The sequence below is a fragment of the Chenopodium album genome, chromosome 6 (genome assembly GCF_948465745.1).
Source record: "Chenopodium album chromosome 6, dcCheAlbu1.1, whole genome shotgun sequence".
In the NCBI taxonomy this organism is placed as follows: domain Eukaryota; kingdom Viridiplantae; phylum Streptophyta; class Magnoliopsida; order Caryophyllales; family Amaranthaceae; genus Chenopodium; species Chenopodium album.
Genome location: NC_137839.1, coordinates 76,025,634 through 76,044,958, shown reverse-complemented (window position 1 = coordinate 76,044,958; position 19,325 = coordinate 76,025,634). Strand labels below are relative to the sequence as shown.

At 35.7% G+C, this 19,325-nt stretch overlaps 3 protein-coding genes and 1 non-coding gene across 4 annotated transcripts; all 4 read left to right on the top strand.

Moving 5' to 3' along the window:
- Positions 1–1,062: 1,062 nt before the first annotated feature.
- On the top strand, positions 1,063–7,140 carry LOC145635342 (protein HEAT-STRESS-ASSOCIATED 32-like). The gene is made up of 5 exons (XM_081686621.1): positions 1,063–1,363; positions 5,369–5,560; positions 5,658–5,868; positions 6,359–6,582; positions 6,704–7,140. The coding sequence occupies exons 1-5, from the start codon at positions 1,238–1,240 to the stop codon at positions 6,812–6,814; spliced, it is 864 nt and encodes a 287-aa protein (XP_081542747.1). The 5' UTR covers positions 1,063–1,237; the 3' UTR covers positions 6,815–7,140.
- Positions 7,141–9,177: 2,037 nt separating this feature from the next.
- On the top strand, positions 9,178–11,146 carry LOC145637281 (uncharacterized). Its single transcript, XM_081688749.1, has 2 exons — positions 9,178–9,766; positions 10,449–11,146. The coding sequence occupies exons 1-2, from the start codon at positions 9,178–9,180 to the stop codon at positions 11,111–11,113; spliced, it is 1,254 nt and encodes a 417-aa protein (XP_081544875.1). The 3' UTR covers positions 11,114–11,146.
- Positions 11,147–11,783: 637 nt separating this feature from the next.
- On the top strand, positions 11,784–11,968 carry LOC145637410 (small nucleolar RNA U3). The gene has a single exon (XR_014114199.1). It is a non-coding gene; the product is annotated as a small nucleolar RNA U3 (small nucleolar RNA).
- Positions 11,969–16,075: 4,107 nt separating this feature from the next.
- On the top strand, positions 16,076–17,681 carry LOC145635341 (anthocyanidin reductase ((2S)-flavan-3-ol-forming)-like). The gene is made up of 6 exons (XM_081686620.1): positions 16,076–16,236; positions 16,410–16,576; positions 16,654–16,854; positions 16,942–17,101; positions 17,201–17,414; positions 17,537–17,681. The coding sequence occupies exons 1-6, from the start codon at positions 16,089–16,091 to the stop codon at positions 17,679–17,681; spliced, it is 1,035 nt and encodes a 344-aa protein (XP_081542746.1). The 5' UTR covers positions 16,076–16,088.
- Positions 17,682–19,325: the final 1,644 nt, after the last annotated feature.

Sequence of the window (19,325 nt, the reverse complement as noted above, 5' to 3'; positions counted from 1 at the left end):
CTTTAAAAACTCCTGAACCCTTACAAAAACCTTTGAACCCCAATCATAAACCACTGAACACCCTAAAAAAACCTAAACTTATGAACCCAAACCACAAACCACTGAACACGCCAGATGAACCTCTGAACGCCCTACAAAAACTTCTGAACCCTAACCACAAACCACTGAAGACCCTTTAAAAACTTCTACACTTAAAGACACTGTTCAGAATGTCAAATGTTCAGATTTATAAATTATAAAGTAGAGAATGCCAAATTTTTTAATAAAATTAAAAATACATAGATTTAAAACAAAAATAAGTTCATAAGTAATTTATCGCATGTTCAGAATTATAATAAAGATGTTCGAAATTCCAAAAAATATGTTATGTATTTACAGAAAACGTATCATACGTTAACATTTTTAACTTAAAATGTTCAAAATACTAAAATATAATCAAATACAGAACTGCTCATAACAAAATGCACAATTATCACTAAAAAAAAAGTCAAAAGAATATAAAAGCTACATATTTCGAAACTCAAACCTAGCCATGGTGATTTAGATAATGAAATCTCATGAAAAATAATCTCACCATCGTCTTAACCACCTTCTATTTGACGACAACGCCATTTTTAGCTTCACTACTTCATTGTAAAACTCTATTAACAAAGCTTCAAATCAAAGGTTGAAGAAAACAAAATTTGAATTTAATAATTTAATTTATTGTAATGAAGAAATTCACTCTATGGTGATTAACAATATGAAGGAATTCAATTTAAAAGATGATGAACGAATTCAAGAGAAAGAAAAATAAAATAGAGAGAAAAATAGAGGAGAAAGAAAAATCAGAAATTAGGAAAGTGGAGGAGGAAAGAGACTAGAGATTATATTTTAATTGGAGGTTCACATAGAATTGTATGCACCATGGTGCACTTATAATTTGCGAGTACAAATGGATCAAGATAATCATAAAACTGGATAATACTGTAAGTGTAATAAAATTGAAAAAAGGGTCAATGGACCCCACATTCAGAAAACAGATAAATTGCTGACAAAATAACATTTGTACAAGCTTTGAGCGCTCTCTAGAACAACCGACTCACACTCCCTTCAACCAACTTTTTTATATTACACAATCATAATAACTTTGATCATATAAAATCCCTAATTTCTTTTTATCTTCTTCTCTCACAAATTCAATTGAACTCAAATTTCTGCATTTCTGGAAATTTTTTCTCTCTCCTAGTGCATTTTAATGGCGGCTTCGTTGAGATGGAAGAGCTTCTTCGAGGAGGAAGATCGTCCAGAAAAGCCTAGAAGTTTTGGCGTTACTGAAATTCGTGGTCCTCAATACTCTATCTTCTCTCAAAATGTTCTTGAGGTACTAATTTTGATTTTTCCTTGAATTTTGGTTGTTCATTTTCATTTTTGTCGATTTAAGTATTGAATTTAATTTCTCAATGTTAAAAATGTTATGATGTGATGGAGATTGAAGTGTAAGATAGATTGATTTGATTTGTTTCAGTTGCATGAAGAAGTTGATGTGATTTGTTTCATTTGCATGAAAAAATAAGAATTGGATTCATGTTTTAGGTGAATAATTATCATTGAAGAAATGTTTGATGGATATGTAGACTCTGAGTTAGTAAAATTTTAGCTTCAAATGCTATCCGTGTGATTTTGTCGCGAATTCCGAATATATATATATATATATATATATATATATATATATATATATATATTAATTTTATTTTATTGATGTTCAACAATATAGCTCCCTGTAGATTGCTCTTTTTACTTTGTGTCAATTATCCTGTAATTCTGTCTGGAATTAGTTGTCGCATTACTAGTTTGAATTACGCAATTTATACTCATTATGTTGATTCATACTCAGTAGTATGCAAATCAAAACAGTAGTCTGCTGCACTGTAAGTACAACGGCCTTTAGTTTGTTGCCAATATAAAATAAAATTATTGTTTGAGTTTGATTACAATCACGGAATACTTGGCAATTACTCTTTATTATTTGAAAAAACTGTTGAATTCCATGATCATGAGATGTTGGACTACACTAATAGGAAGCAAGATGGAAGTCTATATTAAAGTTGCATCAAATTCTTACCCTGTTGAGTCACACTTGAACTAGTGGCCTCTAATTATTACTTTGATGCCTTGTTTCGGGCGGATGGAATGGGCAGACGAGTTGGCTAATATTTTTTTGGTAACCAGGATGTATTACTTAACTACTAGAGTTCATCATATGAGGATTAAGTTACAGACCCATTGTTCATGGCTGAACCATGTTTGTCGGAAAGGATAATATTAGTACAGTCCAGGGGAGGGTTGAAAACACAGGAGTTCCTATATCATACATAGTTTCTAGTTACTATATCCTAAGCTAGCTTATATGCTAATCCATTATCTGAGCGTCCTTTGAAAGGCAGTTGCACTCCATTTTGTCTGCTAAGCGACGCCATACTCCCTGCATTGGGTTATAGTGAAAGTCAACCTTACATTATGAACATTATGTTGCTTAATCTCTCCAATGGCTTGTCTTGAGCCTGTTTCCATACAGTAAAAAACTAATAGATGTGTCTTCTATCATTGTAGAGCTTTCTGGATTTTAGTAAACTCAGAATGGAGCGAGGAGATAGTGTATCCTTTCCAAATTAGAGATCTAACCCAATAACCATTTCCATCCCTGCCATCTGCAGCACAACCTGCTACTTTGCTGTTGTGGTTAAAGGAAGCATCAGTGCTAATTTTCATAGACAAGGGTGGTGGTGGACCATGCATGCAGGGTGGGCTCCTTGGCCCTGGTTGGTTTTTGTGATTGAAGAACCATTCAGTGGTGATATTGGATTTGATAAATACCGGTTCTACAAGGACCAAATAGCAAAGGAAGATAAAAGTCCAAGGGATGGGGTGGTTTGAAGTATTAGTTGAAACAAGGTTAGTTAAAAGCCATGATTGGAAGTTTTTGGTCAAAAAAATGGGAAGGTGAATGATGTCCCAAAGTTCTGTTGCTCTCTGGCAGAAGAAAAGAATGTGCTCCATAGATTCTAAGACATGAGTACATAAAGTTTCAGTGCTGGAAGCTGAAACCATTCTTCTATTTAAGTTAACATTATTGGGAATTCTGTTCCAAAAAGCTGCTAAATAAAGAATATGATTTTGGGGTGGCCAGGTGCTATCCAAATACAATCCTAAGATGGGTTACTAGGCAACATGTCTTGGCTGAGAATTTGTCTGCCATTAATCTAGAAGCTGTTTTTGGGTCAACTTTCCTTTTGATGTTCTTTGTTGTTTGAGAAAGGAATTTTAAGGATTATTTTGAGTAGTTCATCACGGATAGGGAAGTTTAAATCATGCTGAATATCGTGGGGATTTCTGTATAAATCACTAAGAAGTTTATTGTTCTGGTTCTTAGGGAAGGGCCCAATGAAATGACTTCGTTCTAAGAGCTTCATCTCCACAGGTCTATAGATGTTCCATCTCCATTTCCCAGTACCTGCACCAGTCCCATACCTTCCCCACTGCTTTCCAAATGTGAGATCCTAATCGAAGCTTAAGGGTTCTTGCCTATTATTGACACACTTCTCTAACATTAGCTATTTAGCTCAGCCTCCCAATTAATCTTCTTGTCAAGTTTCCAGTATAATCTGGTCAACCCTATCAAATTTAGGTGAGAATTTTGAGTGAATCCTATGACCTCTGTATTCTTAGGTTGACACAGGCTCTTCCAAGCTATCCAAGTGATTTACTTTCACGCAAGCACGCACGCACACACACACACACACAATGAGTTGGTTCATGGCCGTAGTATGGCCCTTTTGGACTATGCATATTTTTCCTCATTTTTTGACACCATGCCAGGATTGTGTTAGTTCATGTAAGACACCTTAAGCCTTGGGCGCACAGTTTTGCTAATGTTTGAAAATTGAGTTATATTTGCCTTTGATCTTAAGGATGTGATATGCAACATTGCACAACTCTTGCTACAATGCCACATCCTTTTGGGGACATAATCCATATTGGCTTTAGCACATTATTTTGTTCAAGTGTTGGTCTTAAATTGCACAAAATTGTATGGAGTATGAACTATGAAGTGACTTCTGTCCTAGATTCTCCCTAACTTTATTAGTTTGGTGGAGTCCTGCAGGTTTGCAGTAACATAGTGCCTTATCCATGTTTAAAAGTTGGATGCTTTCCAGAATTGAAGCTTATTTTAATGTATAAATTAGTAGGACGTATGTCTTGTGACCCCTGCCTCTCTCTTTTTGGATGACCAGTATCTATTGCTAGCAGCAAATGTGATTTCAAAATTTGATCTTGATTTTAAACATTAAGATCACAAATCTTTGCTAAACAGTTGTTTGGCTTCAACACAAATTTTTTGAGATAGATTGATTCCAGTAAAGTATCAGGCAAGAAGTAAATGATGTACTAGAGTTTTACTGACTGTACTAAATGAAGATCATTTTCATGTTTACTTAAGAAAATATGTGTGGAACATATGGGTTATATTTGCTATAATTTTGGTAATACTGGTAAGTTTTTTGGTGATTAGCCAATCAAATGTGAAAGATTTCAAGATTCAACCATCTGTTTTTTAGTATTTCCTCCCTGATATTCGAGGAGCTTCGTGCCTTCTCCAAAGCCAGGTCAGTTGCTGCTTTGATCAGCACAAAGTTTCTTAGAGGGTTGCTTAAGCATTTGAAGATACGGCTCTTATATTTTGCTTCATATTCACTGCATATGTAAAGAGTAATCTTTCTGTTTCTCTGACAATATAAGCATATGAAAATTTAGAAGTACAGTGCTTGTGTACTCTATAGTCTATATCACTGTTGGGAAAGGGTTTTCAATATCTTGACGATATGCTGGTTATGAGGAGTCATGAACTATGGAATTCTGGTCAAACATCGAAAATCTTCACAACAAACCACTGCTGAGAAAGCTGTTTTGTTATTCAGAAACATCTAGTAGCCACATTCCTGAGAGGAACCATTAAGAGCTTCCTGGGGCCTGGGGGTGTTGGATTTAAAAGGGTTAGGAGGGAAGGTCCTTTAGAAACTTTAATTAGCACTTGTGGAAACCTTCCTTTTTCTTTGCAAGGCAGCTGAATTGACATAAAGCAGCCTTCTGATTGCAAGTTAGAGCAACATCCTAGAGTTGTTATGCTGACAAAGCATCAAACTTGATTGCAGTTTATTACTGATTATTTCATTAAAGTTTTCTTGTTGCTTTATATATTATGGGGATAGATGTCTCAAAGTGATATGATAATTACCTCCCCTCCCCCCCCCCCCCCACAAAAGTGAAGTCTTATTTATGTGGAAAGTGAATGTTTATTGTGGCTAAGTTGGTTTTGCACATATTGTAGGATGTTTTCGAGTCAATGGGGCAGTTTGTCGATGGTCTGAAGTTTTCTGAAGGTTCTCATGGCCTAACACCAGAGAGCTACATAAAAAAGATGACTGATATGGCACACAGACATGATGTTTACATCAGTACCGGTGATTGGGGAGAAAATTTGCTCCGCAAAGGCCCATCTGCTTTAAAACAATACATAGAGGTAATTAATGATCAGGATTTATCCTCTTTTGGCTTTTTTTACAGGCAACTACTACCTAGTCAAAATTGTTCTGAAATCTTTTTCCGGTACTCTTCAGGAATGCAAGCGCTTGGGTTTTGACACAATCGAGCTAGATGCAGGTTCACTTGAGCTTCCCGAAGAAACTCTTTTAAGATACGTGCACATGATCAAGGATGCGGGTCTGAAAGTTAAGCCTCAGTTTGCAGTCAAATTTGACAAGTCTGATATACCATTGTCTGGAAACAGAGCATATGGAGCCTATATAGCCCCAAGGCCCAGATCTTATGGTAAATTGGCCTGCTCCTTGATATTGTAATTTACCTTGACGTGCTTGATTTGGAAATCGTTTGAACAATAATTTATTCTCTATTATGTATCTTGAAGTTGTGAATTTGTGATTACTTGATGCTTTTTCTGTCGTAATCATATGCCTTAACTGCTACAAAAAAATCTGAAAGGTTTTTGTTCATAAATTTATCTTGTTTGCTGGAGGTCCTCCTTTTTAAGGTGTGTGAGAAAATCATGTAGATCTATTTATATTTAAAAGCAGAGGAATATCTTGAAAGTGAGCAAGCTGTTATTAAACGACAAAGACTTTGTTAAACCTTCTGGTTGATAACATCTTTGCATGCTTGAGCTATATGTCCTAATAGGGGTGGGTGATTAAATCCATGGAGGTTTCCAAATGGTGCAACGCAAAGTATGATAATCTTAATACTCTGACCTGCAATAATTTCGTTAACTTTGTGTATGAATGTCCTGTATCTGCATGTCTAGATTTTGTTGAAGATGTAGACCTCCTAATCCGAAAGGCAGAGAGGTGTCTGGAGGCTGGGGCGGACATGATAATGATTGATGCTGAGGATGTTTGCCGTCGAGCTGAATCATTAAGAGCAGACATCATTGCCAAGATTATCGGTCGATTAGGAGTTGAGAAGACAATGTTTGAAGCTGCGGATGCCAGAGCAGCTGATTGGTTTGTCAGCCAATATGGTCCTAAGGTGACTATCTTACATTATCTGCCTCTCTCCATTCCGAAATTATACTCTATTAATTTCTTCTATTTAGTGAACTGGACATCTTACGTAATCTGTACGTTCTTGCTTATTATCACACTTTCAGGTGAACCTTTTTGTGGATCATTCCCAAGTGGTAGATCTAGAATGCCTCCGCGGGAGCAAAGTGGGCAAAAATCACATGTCTGTTCTCGGTTCTGCATATCGTCTGTTATAAGGTGACCTTTGCAAATCCGGTATAATTGTTGTGTCTATATGCGTGTTCCCCTTTATTTTATTTAACTGCAGTCCCGCTAGCTGTACTCTAAAGAAAACATGTGGAAGACTCGTATGAGTTTTGTAACTATCAGTACTCCAAATTATTTTAATCGTCTTCTGATATGTGATGTCTGTATATGCGGTTGGTGATCACCAGATGCAGATCCTGGCTTGTACTTTGTGCTCTAAATTTTGTACTTTTGGAAGTTTCTGCCCTTAGTGTTTTGGGAACTGATTTAAGCATTCCCCTACAATTAATTTCAATAGTTCTCCTTGAGAGGAGCATGAGATTCTGTGCTATCAGCATAGGGAACCTGGTAATCGACTTTGGGTATGCTAAATTAAATTCCCTTGGTTCTGTTAAGTTGGTTTTACGATAAAGTGTTCAGTTAAATGTTAGTGTCAGTCATGATAGAGGAAGAACGAAGAATGAATGCAATCTTAGAAAGACGGTATATCATAAACCCACTGTAGGCTCGTAACATTCTTGTGTTAGGCGGTTGTAAACATGAATGCCTGTTATTGAGAAGCTATGTTTCTCGGACTAGAGTACTCGTGTTTGATACAGGCACAAGCCCAAGTGTCCGACTTGACTACTTTATGAAAATTTCCCATGATATTGGCTCCCAAATGAAGAGTCAAGTGCAAAATCGACACGAGTTAAAGTGAAGAGCTGGTCCGAGTAACATAGCTGACAAGTAGGGTGACATTTTTCGTCTCACGATTATAAGCATTTAAGATCTGCCAAAGAATTTGAAGCCTTTCACCAACACATGCCAGCCTAAGAACAGTTATTGTTGCTTGTTAAATCCTAATAGTTGAAAAAAAATAAAAAAAATAGATCCTGTAACAAGAATAATTTTTTGTGTGATATTGTCTGGCATAAGTCACATAACAAACTTGAGGATCAATATTCAATATAACAACTGCGAATTTATTTTAATTCCAGTTTGTAACAAGACCTTGTTATGCTGCAATTTATATATTCATGTAATAGCCTTAATTAAAACCAGTTATCCTGTCAGGCTGTCACATGGTACTAGAACAGTCATACATCTTACATCTGATACATGTTTCAATCTTTTTGATGGTGACTTTCTATCCTTTTCTTATTGGGTTATTGATTACAAATTTACAATAACTGTTTACAAACACTAGTATTTCTAAACTGAAGTCATTACCAATTCAACAATACACAAATGTCCAAGTAAATAAGATAAAAGATCTCCAGGAGCTGTATAAGACTAGTCACTACTAACCCGTATACTATTCACGGCTTTCTATACGAGTCATTGACTAGTAATATCTTGATCATGTATTATTTGGTTTTGAAAACACTTGTTAAGATAAATTTAACAAGATCTATTGTGATAACAATTTTTTTTACTTGTATTAAGAGATCATGTAATTTGTACGTAAAACTAAATTTATCGGGATTGTAATTGATTTGAACTAAATTTTTTGAGTAATTGATTAATGTATAGTTCTCTTACTTTCGGAGTAATATTTTAAGCATCAAGAGTATGTGCACATATGAATGAAATGTTATATGAAGAGATTATTGCACGATCTTGTATGGTCGTAATATCGTAAAACTCCATCCAATATGATTAGCTATTTATGAAGCTTAAATAATCTAAATACGACAAATATAATACCAAGTTACCAACACTTCTAAAAAAGGCTATAAATCTCGAAATAATAAATTGCAGTGGGTATTTACATGTGAGATGTCCTACATTGGAGAAGAGGAGAAAGCAAACAGTTTTACAACTAAGAATTTCAAGGGATGTCCTAAAGTATAATTTTAACCTTTTAAGGAGCATCCCTTGAATACAGTAGAAAGTGAATTTTGACCTTCATTGTAAAAGTCAAATGAGGTATTATGACTATATGAGTATAATTTCTTAATTATTAATGAGCATTAATACAGAATAATTGTTCCTATATAATGAGTGTGACAAAATAGGAAGATTAAATAATTATTACAAAATAATTATTTTTACTTCCTTGCTCTGAGAATTATTGTCACATTCTCCCACGCCATTAATACGTGCTGAATCAACAAATATAGGAACAAAACCAAGTTGCCAGAATTACATGCACAATAATAAAATTCATAAGGTGACTTTATTTATTTTTTGTTCAAAGAAAAAATTCCATTTTTTTCCATAAAAATGCTTTCTTGTTCTTCCCCCTTTTCTCTTTGATTACCAACTTATACATTATAAATTGTTCTCACAAACTCAAAAATGAGAGAAACAGAGTAAAAAAAACTAAAAACAGAGTATAAGAAACAGAGGAAAACAGAGAAATTTAAAAATGTCAGCAGTTTGGACAGCAGTTAAGAAATCATTGGATTGCAAGTCAACCCCATTATCTGAAGTTCATGAACCAAAACCCAAAACAAAGACCACAAACAGCTGCTGTAAGCCTAAATCACGAGCAACCGTACCGCCTTCGTCGTCGTTGTCGTTGTCATGTAAATCAACCATCAGAGATGTGATTCATGGCAGCAAGAGGATCAAACAAAGCTCATCAAGTCGTAGTCCGATGTCGATACGCAGCAGTGATTTGATCAATCCTGTTACACATCATGTTAGATTCACCAATTCTGATCTTAAGAACACAAAAGATCATTGTCATAATGCTAATGGTTCACCCTCAAAATTTTACCTTGGTTCCCCTGCGCCTAGACCAAGATTGAGGAATGTGAATAAGGGGCTTGATTCTCCCTCAACTGTTAGTAATGAGCCAGGGAGTAGCGCTGTTTCGGGGTCGTCGTTTCGAAGTAGAAGGTTATCGATGGCCGAGGGTGAACTTGGTGGGGAGTTTAGACAGAATTGTCATAAATGTGGTGAGCCATTAGCTAGGCAGGATGCTGAAGAACATCATCTTTCTAAGCATGCAGGTAATTTAAATTTAAATTTTAATTTAATTTAATTTATTATATTTAAATATAATTTAATTTATTATAATGTTTTAACTTAGTGTTGCAAGTTTAAGTTTAGTTGTTTTGTTTGTTGGGTACTTGGCATAAAATATCTCCAATGTGGTTTCAATTTTCTTTTTGGTTGTGTTATATTGTATACATATAGAAAGTGAGGGATAACTCAACTGATTATAGGAAATCATGGGATCGATTCTCACCCCCGCCCTCGTGGCTCACTCCCTAAACACCCAAAAAAAAAAAAAATTGCATACATAAAAATAGTCCTGATTTGCCTCACACCATCTTCACCTTATGGTCTTAAAATGATCACCTATGCCACCATGCTCCAATTGTTTCATTCTATTTGCCCCGTTTAATCCAAAAAGCTCTCACAAAAATCGGACTATGGGGCAAGTGAATTTACCATTTCCCATTAGGTAAGATATCAAGAATACAAGGAAATGTATCATCACTTTCGGTAAAATAGTGTAGCTTTAGTACATGTACATTAGTTTTCAAAGTCAATGTGTGCTAGCTTAATTAGACCAAAGATTAAGTTTCACAGTCAATATGCATTTTTTGTTAACCAAATAGATACATTTTTGAGTATGAGGAGCAATGCATGATCCTTTTCATTTTTATTTGTACAATTTTGGTGCAGTGACTGAAGTACTAGAAGGGGACTCATCTAGGAAAGTCATAGAGATGATTTTCAAGGCAGGATGGATTGATGTCGAAAATCGAGGACGCATCGACAAGATCCTGAAAGTCCACAACCCACAAACAAAGGTAGCACAATTTGAGGAGTACCGAGAAATGGTTAAAATCCGAGCAAACAAGCTACAACATTCCAAGAAACATCCCCGTCTCCTAGCCGATGGCAATGAACTCCTTAGGTTCTATGGCACAACAATTGCTTGCTCCTTAGGCAAAAAAGGGTCCTCAAGTCTTTGCACTTTGCAAAGATGCAACGTCTGTTGCATTCTAAGACACGGATTCTTGCATAGCGAGGGTACAAGCAATAGTATTATGGGAATATTTACTACTTCGACGAGTGAAAGGGCATATAGAAGCATAGATACCGATGTTGAGGAGAAAGAAAACCATAGAAATTCCTTGAAGAAGGCTTTGATTGTATGTCGAGTGATCGCGGGGAGAGTACATAGGCCAATGTTGGAGAATATACAAGAGTTTGTTGGTGGTAGAAGATCAGGGTTTGATTCCTTGGCTGGAAAACTAGGATCAAATAATTCTCATGTTGAAGAGCTGTTTTTGTTAAAATCAACAGCTTTGCTTCCTTGTTTTGTCATTATTTGTAAGCTCTAAGAAAAGAGCTCTTGTACAGTCAATACAGTTTAAAACAATTAAGGAAAAAATAGATAAAGAAATGAACAATAGTTTGGATATTCTGAATTTCTAATGCAAGTAGTAGTATAGAATAGAATTTTACCTAAACAAATGTAAAATTAGATTTCTTCTAAAATCATGAAGTAATTTTGTAACCAAAATTGTAGCACAATGAATATCCTGGTAGCTAGTAAGAAAGTGTAATTGCGTAACAATTATGGAGTATTTCATATCGGGTACTCTGTATCTCAATCTACATTCCTGATACGCTTAAAAAGTTAAAATTTCCCTTATTTATGTTTTGAATTGAACATCTTTGTACAATCTTGATTCTTGAACACTTGGACCAACGAACTAAGGTTTATCATAAGGTTGAATGTGGAACAATCTCAAGAAAATATAAAAACCATACTCCCTCTGTTTTTATTTGCGTGCCCTAATTTAATTACCACACTTGTCAATGCAGAACTTTGACTATTGATATCTTTAATTATCCATGAGTACACAAACATTGATCAAAGCGTTACATGTGAATAGTGATAAAGTCAACGTAAAACAATGAAGTATTATACTTCGTAATAAAGTCCCACATTGACCATGATGCTAAATAAATAACAATATTTTAATAACGGCATAGAGTTTGATGAGTACGACCATACTTGTAGGATTTGTTCTATAGGTCGTACCTCTGTATCGTCTGGGTGATGATCTATGCCCGTTATGATGTGAGTGTGACTATCCGCTATCATTGGTCCTGATCAATGAGAAGCAATCGAAGATCGCACCTTCTGCCTCCTTGTGGGGCGTTGGTAATCATACGGTGTTCTGACAGACTTCTCTCTTTTTTAAAAAAAAAAAAAAATCGGATTAAATTCCGTCTATTCCCTGATATGCTCAAAGTTTCCCTTATTTTTGGGTGTCGCTCTTAGGACAACCTCTGTATAATGATCACCAAGTGCCCCCGATATTGAACTAAAAGTCTAATACAGAGTTATTGTTATGCATCTATCGTTCCTCATCTCATGCTCGTAGGCTCGTAGTGACTCTCTTTGTTCAAGTGTCCCATATGAATGCTTCTAAGCTATAAAGATCTTTTCACATAGAAATAAACAATTTATATTTTGAACTTCTTTGCTTAGACCAAATAAGGTTTTATAATAAGGTTGAATGTGGAACACTGGAACAGTCACAAAAAATAAATAAACTAAAAGCGTATTATTAATTTATTATAGAGTCCCACATTGACCATGAGGCTAAATTAAAAACAATATTTTAATAATCGTATACAATTGATGTGTACGACCATACTTGTAGGATTGCTATCATTGATCAGGATCAATGACAAGCAATCGAAGACGTTCCTTCTGCCTCCTTGTGGGGCGTTGGTTATCATACGGTGTTCTGACAGACTACCCTTTTTTTTTAAACTCGGGATCAAATTCCGTCTACATTATATTATATGCTCTTGGTTTGTAAATTATATTACATCGCTGCCTTGTGCTTCAAAGTGCTTTTCATATAAATGCTAATGCTCATGGAACATATGCTTGTACTTTTTTTCCCCCCACAATAATTTACTCGTGATCAATTTCCGTCTACATCATATGTATAATATGGTCGGACCAGGGTTCAGGGTTAAACTGTAATTTGCAGAATTGTAGCACCTCGTGATTCCTTCAAAGTGCTTTTCATATCAATGTTAATGCTGTTGGAACATATGCTTGTTTTAGTGTTCTGGTTGTTTTTACTTTTTTTACAAATTCCTCTTCCCCTTTTAGTTCCTTTTAAAGAAGAAATTGCATGCTATTGTAACTTGGCTTTGTTCTTTGTTCTTTCATAAAGTAACTTTAATCATCCTCATTATAAATCTTTTGCAATTCAGGTAAATGTTTGGCTACGTTGCATTATCTGAAAGAACCAAGCTAAGATGCTGATTCCTTTGTTTTTTTCTGTTTGGTAAAAAACCACTTTAAACTAAAACATATTCATTGCTAAGTTTATCAACTATAAGTCTGTGTAATTCATTTCTACAACTTATACTCTTAAAATCTTCATCAATACAAAATGGCTTATTTCTTGCTGAAAATTTCACTGATACATTTGTTCATTTCTTATACATTCTGCTATGGGTACGCAGAACTCGAACTACTGCTAAAACTGAAGGCGTCTTTGGTTGGACCTAGGAGCTCAGCCCTTGAAGACTGGAAACAATCTTCATCTCCAACATCACATTGCTTGTTTTCAGGGGTCTCATGTGACATGAGCTCTCGAGTAATCGGTCTAAACATCTCATGTGTGCCTCTATATGGTTCAATCCCACCTGAAATCGGACAGTTTAGCCAGCTGAATACTCTGATTCTAACAGGTACTTATCTGTCAGGCAGTCTTCCACCTCAAGTAGCAAACTTATCGACGTTGCAATTCCTTAACATCTCAAACAACAACATAAGTGAGCAGTTGCATTCAATTATGTTCAGCAAAATGACTCAGCTAGAAGTCATGGGTGTCTACAATAACAACTTCTCCGGGCCACTACCTACAGAGCTCGCGAGCCTTAAGAAACTGAAGCATCTGGATCTTGGAGGAAATTACTTCTCAGGTGAGATTCCATCTCAATACTCAGAGATCCAAGGCTTGGAGTACTTAGGCTTGAATGGTAATGCACTGACTGGTAAGCTTCCTTCGAGTTTATCACATTTGTCGAAACTCAAGTTCTTGTATGTAGGCTATTTCAACACATACAATGGAGGTATACCTAATGAGTGGGGTTTCATACGATCACTTCGAGTTCTTGATGCTGCTACATGCAACCTTACTGGCAGTATTCCTGTAACTTTAAGTCACCTGAGTGAATTAGACACTCTTTTCCTGCAGAAAAACAACATTACAGGTCATATACCAGCTGAATTTGGTGATTTAGCCAATTTGAGAAACCTTGATCTTTCGTCTAATTCACTCACAGGTATGATTCCTGAAAGTTTTTCACAGCTAAAGAAGCTTGAATGGCTGAACCTATTTTCGAACAAAATGAATGGTCCGATCCCTGATTCTATCTCTGAGCTTCCTAGGCTTACAAGATTTCAGGTATGGAACAACAACTTCAATAGTCAACTACCTAAAAATCTAGGCCAGAATGGAAAACTCGAAACGGTTGATGTATCAGGCAATCAAATTACAGGTCAAATTCCAAAACAGCTATGCAAAGGAAGAAGACTAGAGTACCTTATATTGTTTGGGAATTCTTTTACTGGTCCTATCCCTGAAGAGCTAGGAAACTGCAAGACCTTGGTTCGAGTAAGATTAGCAACAAACTCGTTAAATGGTTCGATTCCCTCTGGAGTATTGAACCTGCCAAGGGCTAATATGATTGATTTTAGTCACAACAACTTGGTTGGTGAACTTCCCCTGTATATTACAGGAAATTCCCTCCAAACTCTAGACCTTTCGAGCAACTCCATCACCGGAAGTATTCCTCCATCTATTCAGAAGTTGGTTAGTTTACAGAAACTCTTTCTTGGAAGAAATAACTTGTCAGGAAACATTCCTGATGAGTTATTCAATCTGAAAAGCATATCGATCATCGATGTAAAAGACAACTACATAACTGGGGAGATACCGAAATCTGTAGGAAATTGCTCCTGTCTGATGTCCTTAGATATCAGCTACAATCACCTTAGTGGAAGAATCCCACATGAAATTTCAAAATTGAAGATTTTGAGCAGTCTGAATCTGTCAGAAAACCATTTGAGTGGTGAAATTCCTACTGACATGCAGAATATGACTAGCTTAGTGACACTTGATCTTTCATATAACAACTTGTCAGGTAGAATTCCATCTGAAGGACAGTTTGCTCTCTTCAAGGCGGATTCATTTACCGGTAATCCAAATCTCTGCTCCCCATCTAAGGTAACTTGTGCTTCATCAGCTGAATCGAGCTCGGGTCATGCTTCTCAACTAGGATCATTCCAAACATTACTCTTACTTGTTAGTAGTATTTTTTTTTCAAAATGTATTCTAGCTATTCACTTCTGTTATTTCTTCTAAATGTTTCTATGAGTTTCAGTTAATAGTTTAGTTTGTCACTAAAATAATTAATGGACCCTATTTTTCCTTCTAGTAGTAATGTATAGAGTACTTACAGTTTGACTTTTACGCTTTTCAAGTTTGTCACTAAAAGCTATGTTACAACAACGATGCTAGCAATCATAGCATTTTCCCTATAATTAAATCAAGTTTAGAAGGATTTTTATGAAAAAAATATGAAGCAAATTGTGCGAAGTCTTCTAATTTTATCTACTTATTAATCCGACTGACATTAGTCACATGAAGTAATTCTTTATTATTGATCAAAGTAGCATTATCAGAAAGTCCCACATTGACACCACAACTAAAAAAACAAAATAATTTTAATTAATTTGTGTTTAATGATAAATGAACTTTAACCTTAGACAACAAGTTAGAAATCCTAGTCCGAAAAATGAATTGGGACCGTGTGACCAAATAATTGTCTAGAAGGGACATAGTCTCGAGTTTAAGAGTCTGTTCACATTTAAAATTCAGTTTTCTTAAAAAAGAATTATAATAGAAAATCAGTAAAAATAATTTCAGTTCACTAAAAATAATTTAACTTATTAAGTTGAATCAAACAGGGCCTAAGTCTATAAAGGTCTGTGACATTTTTTATACTTTGTCACTTTGATGTACAAATAAAGTTAATTAGCAATTGAGTTTGACAATATGAGTAGATAGTCACGTGCTCACCTTCTTGTTGCATTAGAAAACCACATTTTCACCTGCCAAAATTTCTTCCCCTGCTAATCTCTAACGTATTCTGGTTTGTGCATATATAAGAGACAGACTAAAAAACCAAACATTATTACAAATACATAAACCTAAGAACTTCATTGTTACATAATATTTAGGATTCCGATTCGCAAATAAATTAATATATAATATGGCTGGATTAGTCCAACAACATGATCATGAAGAGAAGAAGAGCATGAAAGCCTGTGTCATAGGAGGTACAGGATTTGTGGCATCCCTGCTTGTTAAATTGTTATTGCGAAAGGGATATTCGGTCAATACGACTGCTAGAGACCCTGGTAACTCTCTTTTTAACACCTTTCTTTTGAGCACATTTTTATTTCATGGTACTGTCTGTAATTGTGTAAGACTCTACCACAGGAAGTTTAAGTTTCACCAAACTTTCTATTGATTGAGACATGTGATTTCGACATATAAGTAAATGCTTGTACAATTATGTTGATTGATGTAGGTGATGAGAAGAAGATATCACACCTCTTAGCACTGAAAGATCTTGGTGAGCTGAAAGTATTTAAAGCAAATTTAACTGATGAAGGGAGCTTTGATGCCGCGGTAGAAGGCTGTGATGTTGTTTTCCTAGTTGCAACCCCTGTCAACTTTGCCTCTCAGGATCCTGAGGTGAGTTTTTTTACGAATATTGACTTTTGATCTTTATAGTGATGATTAAGATTGACCTTCAAGTCTGATATTGACAGGCAGATATGATTAAGCCTGCAATGCAAGGAGTAATAAACGTATTGACAGCCTGCAAGAAGGCAAAGTCTGTGAAACGCGTTGTTATGACTTCATCTGCTGCTGCTGTTTCGATCAATAGTCTCATCGGGGATGGTCTTGTGATGAGCGAGGAGAATTGGACTGATGTTGATTTCCTCTACTCCAAAAAGCCACCTCTTTGGGTATGTACTAAAACAAATTTATACTACCACATTAATCAATTGAATGTGTCACACTTTAAATTACAATTGTTCTTTAATAATTTACAGGGCTACCCTGTGTCTAAGACACTAGCTGAAAAAGAAGCCTGGAAATTCGCTAAGGAAAACAACCTCGATCTCATTACTGTGATACCATCTTTGATCACTGGTGCTGCTTTCACTCCTGATGTCCCTAGCAGCATCGGTCTTGCTACGTGCCTGCTAACAGGTCCATAATTCTCATTCTAAATGTACAAAAATAAATGTTGTCATTAGTCCTGTAGTCATAAGACTCATGTCCTGCAGGAAATATGTCGCGATTTTGCAGGAAATGAGTCCCTTATAAATGGTATGAAGGGTATGCAATTACTGTCTGGTTCAATTTCGATTACACACGTAGAAGATGTTTGTCGTGCACACATTTTCCTAGCTGAGAACAAATCAGCTTCAGGGCGTTACATCTGCTGTGCTGTTAACACTAGTGTTGTTGATCTCGCGAAGTTCTTAAGTAACAAGTACCCTCAGTATAATGTTCCTACGGAGTATAATTTCAGACCATTCTTATTAAATTGGAGTTTATACTAACTTTGTAGTGTTACAATGATTTATGTATAACTCAAGGACAGTGATTTTATTCGTGTTACATTTTTGTTGATGACTGCAGTTTTGGAGAACTTCCTTCTAAGGCCAAGTTGATCCTTTCTTCAGAGAAGCTCGTTAACGAGGGATTCGAGTTCAAGCATGGGATTGGAGAGATTTATGACTCGACTGTGGAGTATCTGAAGAGCAAAGATCTATTGAAGAATTGAAGGGAAAATACAGCATCTTCTTAGCTCTATTTTACTAGTACTTTGTTTTGGACTGGAAGTTTTTGTATATTTTACAATGATTTTCAGCTGTTTTATCTATAATTATACAATAATCCTTTAGAATCATTGGAAAATTAACATATTTCAGCAAATTTTATCACCCATTTCACTGATAAGAGTATGACACTGAAAGGTGTGCTCTACTAGTAATATTATGAAGGGATAACTACTTACTATAGAAAGATAGTACTCGTAGTTTGTCAAAAGCTTATAGCTAGCTTAAGGAATGGTAATTACTCCGTAGATTATAACCAACTAAAAGAAATTCATAATCATTATATTTTAAATTAATTCCTAATTTTACGTAAAATCTTCTTATTATTCATAAGTTATAACGCTACACGTTGTAACTATTGTATAAAAATATATTCTTGTAAAAGAAATTTACTTTGTTTTGGTTCGAGGGGAATTATTATAATTTTTTTTTTGTTTATTTATTTTTGACGAATACAGGGGTATAATTCAAATACCCCATATTTTCACTAGGAGTCGAGAATTATGAAGGGTGTATAATATCTCAATCACTTTAATGTTAAAATTTATTGGGAAATTCTCAATGGTACTCTTGAGGTTTCTTTTTTTCTCAATGGTAAACACTATATAATTAAATTATCAATGGCAATCTTAAAATACTAAAACTAATTCAATGGTAACATTAGTTAACAAATGTAAGTAAATATTAACCATGGTTAATATTTTAAAAGGGAGGGGAAAATGAAATGTCCACACTACCCTATTAAAAAAATAAAAACTCACCCGCTTTTTCCCCCTCCCCAACCCATCCCTGCCATTGCCTACCCACGACTGCTTTTCACCATTGTTGAATAAGCTTTGTTGATAAAATATCTCGAATTCATTTTACCCAAAAATAATACTAATGGACCTTACATGTAGAGGAATCGGCGCCGGTGTTCAATGAATCTGGCGACATGGGCAACGACGACGGTGGCAGAGGAAGAGTGATGGTGAGAGTGAGCAGATGAGAGAGAAAGAAAGATTTGATTGGGGTCGACGACGACATGCGTTTTCAGTTGTTGATCAAATTTGTTGGGTTTTGGGATTCGAAATTGTTGGATTGGGGTCGAAATTTGTTGGGGTATGGGGGTTTTGAACGGGTTCGAAATTTCTGGGGGTTTTAGGTTTGATTTTTTGCTCAAGAATGGGGAATTTCTGCTCGGATTTGCTCGAATTAGGGAGGATTTGGCTCAAATTTGTTGGGGATTTCAGTTGCTAGTCAAATTGGCGACGAAAATTTTTTCGACGAAGTCAGAGGATTTGGATGGGAATCGAGAGAGTAGGAATGTGGAGTCATTGAGGAGAGAGAATAAGATGAAAATGGCGGTTTTCTGGAAAATTAGAGATAGTGATGAAGAAGGGAGGGTTTTAGGGCACCGAAAGTGGCCGCCTCTGCCATAGAGAGGGTCGTCGGCTGCCGCTGCTAGGGAGTTGGGGGCTGGAGTGGGTTGGGGTTGATGTTGGGTTGGCTGGGGTTTTTAATTTTTTTTTAATTAATAGGGTTATATTAGTCATTTTGCCTTTAGTTAACTAGGGTTAGACTAATAATTATGTATTAATATCATTATT